Consider the following 15,050-nt stretch of genomic DNA (forward strand, 5'->3'; position numbering starts at 1 on the left):
TCTGTTGGATATAGAGTCTGTTTGAAAGTAGGTAAGGAAGAGAGAGAAGTATAGAATGACACACAAAGGACCAGTCTTCTGCACCAGGTATTTGTTTACTTGCTGTATAATGGCAGTGAGCTTGATGTCATTTAATTACCAATAAATTGCACCTTAATAAGTGTGTGTGTGTGTGCATATAAATATTCCCATGCATGTAGATGCTTATACAAATGTTCTATATAGATGTATATATTTAAATATATTTGATATGCATGCTAAATATACATGTATCTATGTTAAGTATATATGAGAATATTGTATACAATTTTAATATTAAAATATATAGTATATGTATATAATTATTCATTCTTATTAATTATATATGCTTTACAAGTTAAGAGTTATTTAATTCCATTTATAAAGATTTAGAACTTCCTTTGTGATTGCTTTGCAATTGTGATTGTCTCTTTTCCAATTGCTAATGGTTTGCAACCAGTTTTATTTTGTTCCTGGTAAGAGATATTTTAAATTATGATTTTCAGAAATGCCTAATAGTTAAAAAGTAGCATCAGCCAATTGGATTTATTTTTTTGGTTATTTAAAATATTACCCCACCCCAAGATATAGTAGCAGAGCGATTATATTAGTAACACCTTCTAAATTAGAGATTTGTGTTTCAGTCCTGACTACTTAATGAAAAAATTATATGACTTCATATAAGCCATTTAACTTTTATCCTGTAGTTTCTTGTCTAAAAAATGAAAGAATTGAACAGAAGAATCACCTCTGAGATCCTTTCTACCTGTTAAATGCAGTGATTCTTTAATTGTACTGTTTATTTCTTAAATAATTGCCTAAATTATGTAGTCTTTATATAATTCACATGAACGTCTTAACCCATAATCCTTTAGAATTCAGTATCTACAACTTTTGGAGGAGAGAAGATAGATGGATACATTCAAGCAGTGTTGTAGATTAGACTTTTAAATTTTGGTGGAAAGGTGTATGGGCCTTTTCCAGGTATTGAATCAACTTTGAGAGTGAGAAGTAGAAAGCAGGAAATTTAGTAATAGGGAAAGGTCATGTAGGGGAAGAAATTTGTTTAAAGCCTATGGCATTTATGTATAATGTGACAGCTACAGAGAACCAAAGAGTTGAGGCGAGTTAGTATGACAGTAATGGTAGTTTATAGAGGGTAACTAGAAGGCAGACTGCCTAAGGGTAGAGATTTTTGTCTCTTTGTTCATTACTGTATCCCCAGTACCAATAATAATAACTGGCACATGTTTGATGTCCCACTTACTAGTTGTGTGATCTTGGGCAGTTTGTTTAACTTTGCCTCAGTTTCCCCATCTGTAAAATCATTAAAAGAATGAATACATAAAAGAAGTAAGTGAGCAAAAAAACCAAAACCAAAAATCAGTCATTTGATAGGAAAAGGTAATAAACTAGTGATCAAATGTGAGATGATTAGAACTTTTCAAAGAACTTGTGTATGATGAAAAGAGGTCAGGGTAGGGTGATTTTTTAGCAATTAAGTGGCAGAATTTGCCATCCTAATAGGATGAAGAAAAAGAATGAAATATAAAATAATATTTTAGTACAAAAGACATTAAAAATGTACAAATACTCTTTTTTCATTATATAAAATTGCTGTTTTTCCAAATATTTTCTTACAACTGTCACTGGATTTAAATTTTAAAATTTTGCTCAAGTAATATATTTTTTAAAAGATTTATTTATTTATTTGAGAGAGAGAGAGAAAAAGAGAAAATGTGAGTGTGGAGAGGAAGAGGGATTGGGAGAGAGAATCCTCAAGCAGACTCCCTGCTGAGCACAGAGCTCGGATGGTGTTGGCGGTGGAGGGGGGGGGGTTGATCCCAGGACCCTAAGATCATGACCTGAGCTGAAATCAAGAGTCAGATGCTTAACCAACTGAGCCACCCAGGTACCCCTCAAGTAAGAATATTTTATAGTTAGGATAACTTTGTAGTTATCAGATACCCTACTGCTACTTTTTTTTGGTCTAAATTTTTAAATGGGAGTGTAAATTAAGCATGTTTAAACAGATGGTTTCTTTATGCTTTCCACTAATTTTTTTTTCATTCCATGAGGAATTTATCACATTTCCATCTGCAGCAATTTATTCTGTATACCTATAGTTATTTATAGTGCATAAATTTCTGAATTAAATATTGATTCAGGTAAAAATCAAATGAAGTCTCTAATCTATATTTCTTGGGTTTTGTGAATAAATACATTCTTAGGGGACATAAATCTGCCCCTCAATAATTCATATAGAACTTCAGCTGAAGTGAATAGAATTTACCCATAAGAATGAGGCACAGTTTAAGAGATGTGTGAGTGGCGTTGTGTCTATATGAGAGCTTTACTTGTAAAGTGTGTTGAATTAGAATTGTGCTGTTTTCATTGTGGTCATCACACTGATGGGTTGTTTACCTGTGGTCTCCTTGGGAATCTGAAAATGTGGTTTTCCCCCCAAAATACATGTCTGTTTAATTGCTTAAAACATTGCTTGGTTTTATTAGTGGCTGATTTCCTCTAATAAATATAGTTTGACTTTAAGAAAAAGGAATGAGTGTGATTTTATATCACAAAGGGGAAAGAACTTTAGTTTGGCTTCCAACTAAATATTCTTGCAGATCCAAACTGAGATGATAACTGGTAGAATTTTTATCAATTATCTCTTTAACATCTGAGAGAATCTGTTCCATTGGTTTCCTACTGAAGTTACCCACTGTGATGCCAGAGGAAAGTTTTGTAAATTGGATCTCTGTCACAGACCTCAACTTTGTCTTACAAAGGTCAGGTGTTCTTGTGTGTCTGTTGAGTGTAAAGGCTCATTCTCCACCATATGATTAAGATAGAATATTTTCAGCCAGTAGATATTATTCAGAGCCCCATAATGATGGGAATTTTGAATGCTTGTATATCAAAAAGCATTTTAAAATAATGGTTATTGCACTCAGGAGCTTGCTTGGGTTGGTATCCTGGCTTTGCCATATACTAGACGGGTGATCTTGGGCCATTGGCTTAACTTTGCTGCAGTGTCCTGATCTGTAAAATGGGAATAATGATGATAGAAGCTATTTCATAAGGTGGTTGTGAGGATTAAGTCTGAGTACATCAAGTACTCAGAATAGTGTCTGGCACATAGTAAGCATTATATACACATTTGATGATATTAGTATTATTATTGTTATTATCAGTGACAGTATCTCTGTTAGACACTGGTGGCCTGGGACTGGAAGTTCCGAGTACGTTTATTTGATGACTAAGTTCACTGTCGTCCACCTTTCTTATCAAGTTTCTCCCCGTGATTTTCTGGCCTCATCAGTTCTTTCCTTTTCACATGGTTTCCACATATACTTATTTTATAATTATCGTGCATGGGAGAGAAATGTTCCTAGTGATTTTATTGTGCATTAGTCAGTATGTGGGACCATATCAAGTCAATATATTGAGTATGCTTTGTGAAATCATATTTGCATTTAAATATTCATTTGTCATTTAACAAAGATGATAAGGATTTTTTTCTTAAATTTTTATTTGGAAAATTTGTTTTCCTTTGAAAATTATAGCCTTATTATATATTATTCCTCATTTATTATTTCTATAGTTTCCAGAGCATAATGACTGGGATATGTTCTGACTCAAATACTGAAACTTCTCCCGCCCTCTCTGCTTTCATAAAGAACAGCTGTGGTATTAAATCACTGACAGAATATTAGAAAAGAATATAGAGTTCTAGTCCTGTTGTGAGCCAGACGTAGAGTCTTGGGTAATTCTAGTCCAAAGAAGTATGATTGTCATTTCCCTCTGTGCTTAAACAATCAATATATCATAAATAACTTACAAGTAAATGATTCTTCTTACTTGGCTTAAAAATTGATCTCATTTCTTTATAGTACTTTATTTTGCAAATCAGACTTCTAAAATACATAGTTTCTTTTCCCTAATTTGCTTAGGTGTTAGAATGTTCTAGATAAATAATTTGTTGTGACAGTTCCCTTCAGAGGTGTGGACAAATTTCATGAAGAATAAGTCTTAAGAGTCTCTGTCATGTCCCACAAGGCCCTCCAGTTCTGACGAGGCTTGCTTCTCTGACCTTACCTCCCGCTGTTCTCCCACTTACTCCGATCCAATCTACTCCTCTGTGAAGATGACTAGCATGTTCCCACCTCATCTGCCTGAAATGCTCTTCCCTCAAAGCCATAACAGTGGGCTCTCTTAGATCATTCGGGTCTCAGTTCAAATGTCACGGCATCAGAGTTTGTCTCTAATCCTCCTGTCTAAAACTACCCCTCTGTCACTTTCTACCCTCTTAGTCTGCTCTAGGTTTCCTCTTAGAACTTACCTCTAACCCACATAATATTTACTTGTTTATTGTTTGCTTTCCCCACTAAAGTGTAAGTTCCATGAATACAGGGACTTTGTTCTGTTCAGTATGGGTCCCTGTGGCCTGGTAGAGATTTATGATAACACATAGCAGGCACTCAAAAATTTTGTTGAATTAAGCAAGTAACTTACTATGATATTTCCAATTGCTCAGTTACTTCTTGTGCTTTAAAGGTTTTAGAGATGATCTTTAGATATATTTTGAAGGTGGTCTGATTTGTAGTCTAGTTCTGTTAACCGCCTGTCTGGGAAAAAATATTGTTAACTAAGAACATAAAATGTTAGAATTGGTCTGATCTAAGACTAAAGAATACTACCTCTCTCAGAGACAATGCTTACAGATCGTCTCGCATATCCTTCTTATTTTAAAGATTAGGAAACAGATCTGGTTATATTTGTACATGTGCCAGAGGTCATACAGCTTTAGTGGCAGAGCCCTAATTTTGTATGCTTCATTTCTTATTGTTTTATACAGTTAATATATAATTGTGTTTGATTTCCTAGTACATTTTTTTCTTAGTTGTGTTTTTTCACTCACTACTAACTCTTCTGCAAAGTAGATGTTATAATAGTGTTCTCTCTAGTTTTCAATCACATAGCTATTACATGCTGCTAGGGGAGTATGGGGGATCTTTGGTCTGTTTCTGCCTTCTCTGGAAATTTCCACTTGGGTGTCTCACATTTAACAGGATCGATATTTGCAAAAACATATTCCTTGTAGTTCCACCTGAACCTGACACTTTTCGCTGTATCACTTTAAATAATTCATTCTAGTTGCTTAGGCCAGAAATTGTGGTTAGGGAGGGGTAGTGTTTTTACCTCTCCCTGTCACCTACCCGCTAAATCCAAAAAGTTGCCAAATCCTGTAGAACGTTCTTCTTTCCGGGCAGACCTTGATTAGTAAAGATGATCCTTTGCCACATGCTGGCTGTTGCAGGTGTTTTGTAACTGTCTCTCATCACGGAGAGCAATCGCCCTCTGTGTGAAGCCAATAAGATTCATCAGATGATATTGTGCCTTCTTAGCGAATAATTCATTAACTTCACTTAAGGATGACCATTAAGGGCATAGGGAAGGTATCTATAAAGCAATTAATAGAGTGCTTTGAACTCTGGGTGTACCCAATAAAATAGGTTACCCTTATTGTAATTCCTCATTTTGAGAATGTAGTATTATTCTTGTTACACTGTTATTTTCTTAATAATGTAAAAGGAACACTTTCTCTTTTTTTTAAGGCTTTAAATGAGTTGTTTTAAAAGTAATCTGTGTGCAAATGGAGAAATTGAGTAAAGTAGCCCCCTTTCAAAGCTGTATAAATGCTTTTAGCCATTGAGTTACACTGAAGGGATGGAAAGAGTTAATACAGCTTTAAAGATGCCTAATTTACAACCAGGGAGTACCTAAGAGCTCTCAGAGAATTTGACCAAGTTAGATCAACCCTATTTCATCTCCCTCTATGAGGGTTCAAATAAGACAAATAAATCCAAGGTCTGTAATTGTTAAGTGAAGGTATTTGAATGCCTCCTAGTGGTATATTATATGCTCCAATTAAGGAATTTTTTAAAAATAATTTGTGTTGAAGGAATACTGTAGATAAACTAGTAAAGCTTGTAAGTGCCAAGTACTAAAATCCTTTAATGATAGCATCCTAAATAGAAACAAAATACATTGTTTGCCATATAAAATTAATTAAAAATCTAACTGGAAAAAATATATATGATGAAGATGAGTATACTTTTAATAAAAATTTTTATGTTTTGGTTCAAATGGGATTCCTTTAATTTTTTTTTTTAGCTGAACTATTTTGCACTTAAATATGAACAAATGTTTCTATTAAGATTGAATTGCTTTTTATACATTTATCCTTTTAGGTTAATTTGATTATTGTGTGTAAGTTTTAATTTCTCTGTATAACAGGAATAATGGTTTACAGAAAGTCTGTGGATTATTTTCAGATAGTTTTATTTTTAAATTCCGATTTTCAAGTTGAATAAAATGATTTAATTAGTAAGCTTTAAATGCTGATTCTAGCAAGACTTTTAAAATGAAGAATGCTGACTTCATTATTGCTTTAAACATTAAAAAATGATTAACAGAGAAATATAATTTAAGATGTAAAGAAAAGTCCCATGGAAAGAATTCTGGTGAGGGTCAGTAGGAGGGAGGGGAAAAAAAGTGATATCCCTTTGTTAAGCATTAAAAAAAATATTTAATTAACTGCTTGCCAAAACAAGACAATTAAAATGGCAATTACCTTTAAAATAGCATCAATGTATTTGCAGCTGTTGTGATATAAAGCTAGGAAACAAAATGTTAATCTGAAATGAACAGTTTAAATATGAAATTATGATATACTTGGCTTCCTGTAGTACAGCTGTCAAGCTTGGGCAGTTCGCTGGTCAATAGTGACATTCTATGTGTCAGTGAACAGAGTCTCTTGATACCATAACCCGCAGTTCACACATTACTGAAGCTCCAACTGTCGAACATTCAAGTCCCCTGGTATTATTGCAGCTTCCAGACTCTCCTGACTGGCTCATGTTTCATTCTTTGGCAATTTGCCCTAATGATATCCCTCAGGAGCTTTCAGCCTCTCTTCCTTTCCATATTTAATCGTGGTATATTAATCTGAGTGATGCGCAAACTGTGCTGCACAAATTGTAATTTCCTATAATTTCTTCTAAGATGCTCACCTAATTTTTCAGTTTTACTTTTATTTATGTTCTAAGTTTTGACCCCAAACACTGTATTTTCAGATAGTTATAATTGTCTCCGTAAGATGCCCAAGAAGCCACTTTTGCTATTTGTATATTTTTTAGAGGGATTTTGAACGTAAGCTTTTTTTTTTTCCTGGCAGAATTGGTAAAGATAGTGTGATTTAGGTCACTAAATAAATTGTTTTGTGGTTGTTATTAATCTTTGCTAACTTAAGCATGTCTTTTTGTTTGGAGGGTCAGCAGCTACTTACTGTTATTATCCTTTTGCAAACTTCAGTTAACTGCCTGTGTCCATGGATCGGCTGCCCTGCTGTACCCCATGTACTGGCAACACATATACATCCCAGTGCTTCCTCCGCACCTGCTGGACTACTGCTGGTAAGACGGCTCTGGCTGGACCCCTTTGAATCCAGGGTTTGTGATTAGAGAAGACTCATTATTTGTAGAGTAGGTAAGCGGGGTGTGTATATATAGACGAATGGGAGCCCTGAAACTTGGCTTAGAGACTGGTAACAAATATTAGAAGGTGCTTTCATGAAGGGCATTTCAAAGCTAGCAAAAATGTATACTTGGCAAGCATAAAGTTCTTTAGACTTTGTGAGGTACTTCTGCAGTCATTTAGATAATTAAATGCGTAAAGAGAAATAAGTACAGTCTTAGTGGTGGTTAGCAGAAGTTATAGTATCAGTTAGAGAACTCCGTATCCCCGGTGTCAGGATTTGTCTGCAGAGGGTGTCAGAAACCACATTGTCTCTGTTGGGGCACACTTTCATTCCCTGTACCTGAGGACACACTTTCCTAGACCCCTCTTCCCTCAGCAGCACACCAAATACCAAACACCAGCAAAGGGGTTGCCTCTAATTCAGGGATTCCCTGAGTTTCTGGTTTAAATCAAAGTCTCAGCCTTAAGCCACTATGAAAAGCAATGTTGAAAAGTGTTGGGAATCATTTTGAAAAGCTTCCTGGCATTAGAAACAACTCCCAGTGATCTCACCCAATCTGAACTCAACTATACCTGTAGAACTTTTCTGTTCTCTTCCTCCGGAAGAGGGTGTATACTCACGGTGAGGCTGGACAAGGGTTAGACTCTGGAACAGCAGCTTGAAATGCTGACTCTAGCAAGACTTTTAAAATGAAGAATGCTAACTTAATTATTGCTTTAAACATTAAAAAATGATTAACAGAGAAATATAATCCCTGTGACCAACATACCTAGTACATATTAGCATCTTGAAGGCAGGAATGGCAGTTTATTCACATTGACAATGCCATAGATCCTGGCACATGGTGTTCAGTAATTAAAATTTATTCATTTTAAATAATTCTTACAAAAGTAATTTGAAAATATATTGATACATGATTTTTAAAAGTACATGTCAAGTTAGTGGCTCAAGAACTAACACTTCTAATGACGGAGCTTAGAATTATATTTTATCATATATAATGTTATGCTATTTTAATTTCTCTATTAAAACATTCTGACCTCTTAGGAGGTAACGTCCCTTTAAGTTCAGTTCTCTGTAATGATTACACATTTAAGACTTTCTAAAATACTGTTATTTAGAAATTATTCTGTGAGGTAGGTAGTTCTGTGCTAATTCTTCCCAGAGATGTCTTCCTGATACTTTCTAACCCGGCCATCAAGTTCTTCTGCTGCTTCCACTGTAAGGAAGGAAGGTTGTTTCATATTTCAGTCCCTCGAATTTTCTTACTAGTTTCTAACTTTGAAATAGCCTTTAGGACAAGTTCTAACAGCCTATATGCCAGACAGTTCCCTGTTCCAGAGAGTACAGCAGTGATAAACAAGGAGTTATCTGAAACTTCCTGAACCTTAAGGTCACAATGATAGGCTCAGCTTCTATCATAGGAACTGAGCAGTATAATATAATTTTTTTCTTTTTTTTTCTTTTGAAATAGCTGTCTAAGACTCTAGCTCTCTTCTGTCAGAAAATTTTATGGACTAAAGTATTTCTTAGGGAAAATAGTTTTCTTCCCTTTGCGTCCTTACAAATGATCTTAGAATTATACTGATCTCTATGCAAAAGGGAGAAAAATATTAGTGATTGTCCCTTCAGTCTCATGGTTTTTGAATAAAGACATTTTTATATTTCACTTCAAAAATAACACCAGAAAGGTTTGATGGGTTAGATGTATATTTGCCAACTCTTCAAGGTGGATGGTACTTTCCAAATCCTGAAATAATCCTGTCTCCTGGAAGTATTTTTGTTTGCGCACCTGGTATCTCTGGTGTGACATAGACTGTGGAGAGTCATAATGCCATCTTGTGACCATGCATGAATATAGCATCTGGGTCTGCTAATGAAGGCGTGCTAATTTGTTGACTCATTCATTCATCCACCCATTTGTACATCAAATATTTAGTGAACACCTATTTGCCAAGCAGTGAGTATATGTAAGGTAATGAATGAAACTTAGTTTCTGCCCTTGTAGTATCCAAAGAAAGGAAGAAATTCACACACATGTGCATAGAGCACACACATACACGTACACACAAGAGGAACACAGAGTAACACTTCAGTACTATAAGGTTTATATCAGAGGCATGTAAATGCAACATGGATAGACACCTAGGAAGAAGTGGCCCACATTGCTTAGTAGGTTAGGGAAGGCGACTGGGAGGAGATGACACCATCTAGATTTTCTTTTAATCTACCAGTGTAGAGGAAGAATGGGAATTTCTATTTAACAGGTACAAGATTGCAGTTATACAAGATGATTAAGTTCTAGAAGTCTGCTGCACAGTGTTGTGCCTATGGTTAACAATACTGTATTGCAGACTTAAACATCTCTTAAGAGGGCGGATCTCATATTCAGTGTTTTTACTACGAGAGAGAGAATGAGAGAGAGGGAGTAAGAGGGAGAGGGAGAAAGAGAGAACCTTAATGTGGCAAGTCCATGATACTGCCACACACTCTTAAACTTTCTGAGTCCTTAAACACCTAGGAGGTAGTATGACTCTAGTACCAGTAAAATTATAATCATTCTTTATTTGTTCAAGAGTGGTTGAGTCGCTTTTTTATTTAGGCTACCTATCTGACTGTTCTTTCCATGAAAGGAGCTGATTTAGCTTTTAAGAGCATTGTTTTTTAAAACATAAATGGAAAATTATGCTGTTTAGACTACCTAAGTTAATAGACTGCTGTTACTGTGTACCCACAGGTGGTCTCTGTAAGAAAACCTAAAAAGAAAAAAAAAAAAAAAAAGCTATTACATGGTGATTATTTTTGAGTAAAGATTAATTGCTACCCCAAATGAGAAGCAGTCATTATGGTCTTCTGTATCCTATCTTTGCAAAATAACTTCATTGACAGAAAGATCTAGGACAATTTTGCATGTGGATGATAAAACATCTGTGTTGCCAAGGTTCTCTTCCTGACTTATTAACACCCTAATCTAATTAGGAGATTTCAGCTAGGGTTGCAAAATTACTTTTCGTGAGATTTGGCTGATATAATATTATGAGGTACACAATCCAGTTTTCATGAGAAAGAAATAACTATTCAGTAAAATCTATATTCCATAAAATACAAAATCTGTCTATAAAATATATTCTATAAAATCTATATGCAAAACATCATGATTATTTTAGGAATTTATGCTCTAGATTAATAATGCTTGCAATTCTAACATCTCTATATGTTTTTGATTTTGTTAGTAATTAGTGAGATAAAAACACAGTACCCAGTAATCTCACAGAAAAAGTTACAAGTTACTTCATTACTAAGTTCTACATATGAGCCCTTAATTGAATTTTTATTCTAGTTTAACAACTGCTAAACATTTATTTTTTGTATTTCAAGAAATAACTAGCTCTCATGAAGTTTTAAAAGTGTTAGCTGTATTTCGTAGGACTTCAGTAGGTTAGCTACTAGTTTTGGCTCTGAATTTTTGAAATCTGATCCACTCAGTGTTCGTCCAACATCTGTAAAATGGGCATAATAATTGTTAATTTTAGAAAGCTTTTATATTTTTGATGAACACTCATTATATTAAGACGTGCTTCAAAATTTGAGACACCTTGGACTTTCTATGTTGTGAATTTTGTGGGTAGGATAAATCTGGGTGAATTGGAAGTTTGCATAGTAACTTGAATAATGTTATACTTACTTTGCACATGGACCGCTTGACATATTTAAGATCTTGGGATTTTCTACCCTGTTTTGTGAAAATGTTCTGAACCCGGTCGTGGGAGCCTAGAATAGTTAGTGACATATATTTTATGTCTTCTGTGGAGTCCCAGAAGGAATTCCAGAGATGAGAACTTGAACTAGGGAAGTAATCAGCCTCCCTTTATTTAAGCAGAAGTGGGACAGTCCACATTTATTCCTCCTGTTTCCTTTTGAAGGCAGAAAAATCTGTTAGGTCTTAAGGATATCAAGGCCTATAAATAGTTCTTAACTTTCAGTCAAATGTTCCAGAATATCAGATCAATTCCAGATGGTCTGTTGTATTAAAAAAAAAAAAAAAAAGATAGGAAGGAACAAAGCTACAAAAGGGAATTAGATGGAACCTAGTACAATGAGAAGTAATGAACAGGATAATGAGGAGTCAAATATAAATTTTAACCATCCTTATTTTTGGTGAATTCTGGATATATGTTAGTGGTTAAGTCATCTTTAAATAAATTTGGAGTTTTGAGGTTACCTTGAAAACTGTGGATCTGTCGAGGTGCCTGTTAGCTTTATCCATGACTGGTTCTCAGTACAGAGTGTATGCAGGAGTTTGGACAGCTCAACTCTAACAGTGACAGTGACGTTTGGAAAATTAAGCAAATTCTTTGAAAAAGACTATCTGTTTTCATTAACGTAGAAAATGTTTGCATTAAATATAACACAGAGATGTCTATACAAGAAGTGTCAAAAATGTTTTATTTTTAAATAGCTATTTATTTGCATATCTTCTATTACCTTTGTGGACATCCGTCCATTCTCAGGTTTTCTTGTTAAATAATATTTTGATTTTAAAATGTCGTTAGATAATTCCCTTCTTGTATTTCATGAGAAATGTTTTTGAAATTACTAGTAAGTCTGATTTTATGTTACAAAAAATATTTAATGTCTGTATCCTCTGTTGGAGTATAAGATCCACAAGGGAATATATTCTGTTTATATCATTTATTATTGTACCATAGCTCAGGTTCCAGCATCTGGTTTGCTCCAGATATTATCTGTTGAATTAATTAATTCAGTATTATTCTTAAACATATTTGAATATTTTGATTTGTTAAAATTATTTTATTAATAGAAGTAAAAGTGGGATAAATAGGAATGTATGACATTTAAATAAAGGACTAAGTATATGAGCAGAAAGATAGCACAGAAGGAGAATGATAACAGTAGAGGAGGCGCTTGTTTATCTTTGTACTTCTAGTTCCCAAGCAGTGCCTGGCACATAGTAGGTCTCAATAGATATTGGGTGATTGACTAACTCAAAAAATTTTGGTGCCATAATAGGCATGAAATGATGATATATTAAGAAAATCATAGAAATAAGAAACTAATTGAATAAAAAAAGGTATATAAGAGAAATGTGAATTTGATAATTAGGATATATTTGATATGAGGTATATGGAAGGTTTAATTCAGACTATGGCCTAGACTCTAATATTCTTCCTAAATAAAAAAGTTATTTTAGGCATTACCACTCTTTATTTAATTATAGATTATTTTGTGATTTTTATGCAAATCAACCTTAATTTGAATATACTAATGGCCTCCCAGATGAAATTTGACTTTTATATATTGAATAATTTTAAATATCTATAATGGGCTGTATTAGAACTGTACATTTAATTAATTTAGTTTTTTAAACCTTCTGAATTACTTATATTGTTGTTTTAGTTTTAATGAACTTATATACATTATATATCTTTAATTTAGTGCTCCAATGCCATACCTGATTGGAATACACTCCAGCCTCATAGAGGTGAGTATCTTTCAGACATGAGATACATGAGTGATAAATTAATTAATAAAAATCATAGTTAAAACAGTTGTGTTTTGAAAGAGTATCAGCTGAATAGTATAAAGCAGTGACTAGTTTCATATTTAGGGTATCCTTACACAATCATTTTCAAAAAGGTAATATTTGGAATAATTTCATTTCAATTAGTATACTGAATGACCATCTTCAATGGCATGAAACCCATGAAAATACGTTAAACTTGGTCAAGGTCATGTGGTAAGTTTTTAAATACTAAAAATGTAGTCTTTGATGAACCACTTTCTTTATGGCACTTGGGATCTTTTATATTTATTTCTTTTTCGGACCTTATTTTGAAGGTCAGAATTTATGTAGTTATAAGTCATAAAGGGAAAATGTTTTTATTTTTCAAGCTCCATTATGATCCAGTTTATCAGTGTGCATTTTCAAGATGTGGTTTTAATACTCTAATCATGAAGTTTAAATTAGAATATAGCTTTAAAATTTTTTTTAATTTCCAGTCCTGTTGGGGATTTAAAATGCAGTAATTTTTTTTTGCACTGTTATCACTTCATTCCAAAATGATTTTTGTGACTTGTCATCATTATAATGAAAAACTTTGAACTTTAAATACCTTAAACTTGGAATCAGTGAGATTTCCAGAGAAGACTTCTTAGAAGATTAGATTCTAAAAAAAATAAATAAATAAAAGACTTGGACCCAAACAAAAGACTTGGGTCAGTTGCATGGTATCATTATGCTAGCTGATTTCAGTTTTACTCAGTTTTCTTTCTTTTTTTTTCTTTTGCTGATTGTGCGTATTGTACATTAGCCCAATGTCTAATCAACAACCTAAATGAGTTAGGTTTGGTTTTCTCATTAGTTGTTGTCACTGTATACACCATCAGTCCTCACTTTGCTGATCAAGGAAGATCCTTTTGATTATTTTAAAACTCCTGAGGATTGTGTCTGGAGAAGTAATGTTCCTATAGTAGTCCTTCCTAAGTTAGAGAGTTCTATGTGTGCTCTGGTTTTGGTCATTTTCTCCTTTTGCAGAATGCTAGGGCAACATTTTTTATTTGTTTAATCATCAACAAAGAATACATTTTAATGAGTTTCTTTGGTAGACTTAATTTGTTTTTAATTTTGAAGTCTGAGTTGGATAACATTATGAATCTTTATGTTTATTAATTTTTAGAAAACTTATTCTTACATGACAAGGTACTGGCAGTGGAAGGTCAATGTGCATAAAATAAAGCATGAATGAATAGGTATTTAGTCTGTTATTTGATTGTGGGATATATATCTGGTATTTTATTCATCATTATTTTCACTGAATAAAATCTAACCGCAGTTAGTTGGTATGGGTTCAAAGAAGTCATCAAATTGAATTTGATTTTAGTGCACATGTCTCTTCTTATTTAATAGATTAATTTTTATAATATATTTATTTGTACAGGTGAAAAATATTTAAAGTAGTTTATTGTACTTGTTGATGTGATATATTTTGTTGCATAATGGTGCTATATCAACGTTTAAAACAGATGATTCAGCTTTTCCAAAATATTATGGAAATGGATACATGTTTTAAATATTTGATCACCCTTATCATAAATTTATTGGATACCTATAGAGAAAATCAGTACTTTTTTAAAGGAGCAAATCTAAGAATTTTTTACTCCTTACAGTATTGTCTTAGAGAAATGGTCCATTCTAATTTTAAATTGGTTCATCATTAAATAAGACTGTTTAGAGCCATGATTAGATTGGCTGAAATCTCTGTACCTTTTATACTCTGGACTTATTGAACTGTCTTTGTAGTCAGTTCAATTAGGTTTATTTGGTTTAATAGTGAACGAGAAGGTACAATAGAACTTCGAGAATGTCTTTAAACCAGTTGGGTACCATTTAGTAACTTTCTCCTTAATTTATTACAAAATGATACAAGTCCTGCAATTCTATTCTTATTATATCATTAATAGGCAGATT

The 15,050-nt window shown here is 33.5% G+C and overlaps 1 protein-coding gene across 4 annotated transcripts in view; it reads left to right on the forward strand.

Annotated features, from left to right (window-relative positions):
- The window catches only part of DENND1B (DENN domain containing 1B), a 266,120-nt gene that overhangs the window by 142,727 nt on the left and 108,343 nt on the right, over window positions 1-15,050 (forward strand). For all 4 annotated transcript variants that reach the window (XM_064594053.1, XM_064594051.1, XM_064594049.1 and 1 more), the window contains 2 exons: window positions 7,396-7,496; window positions 13,019-13,064. In XM_064594053.1, the coding sequence (XP_064450123.1) occupies window positions 7,396-7,496; window positions 13,019-13,064 (147 nt within the window). The remainder of the gene's footprint in view (window positions 1-7,395; window positions 7,497-13,018; window positions 13,065-15,050) is intronic.

The sequence above is a fragment of the Mirounga angustirostris genome, unplaced genomic scaffold (genome assembly GCF_029215605.1).
Source record: "Mirounga angustirostris isolate CCGP_5_RB_7025 unplaced genomic scaffold, mMirAng1.0.hap1 SCAF_6, whole genome shotgun sequence".
NCBI lineage: Eukaryota > Metazoa > Chordata > Mammalia > Carnivora > Phocidae > Mirounga > Mirounga angustirostris.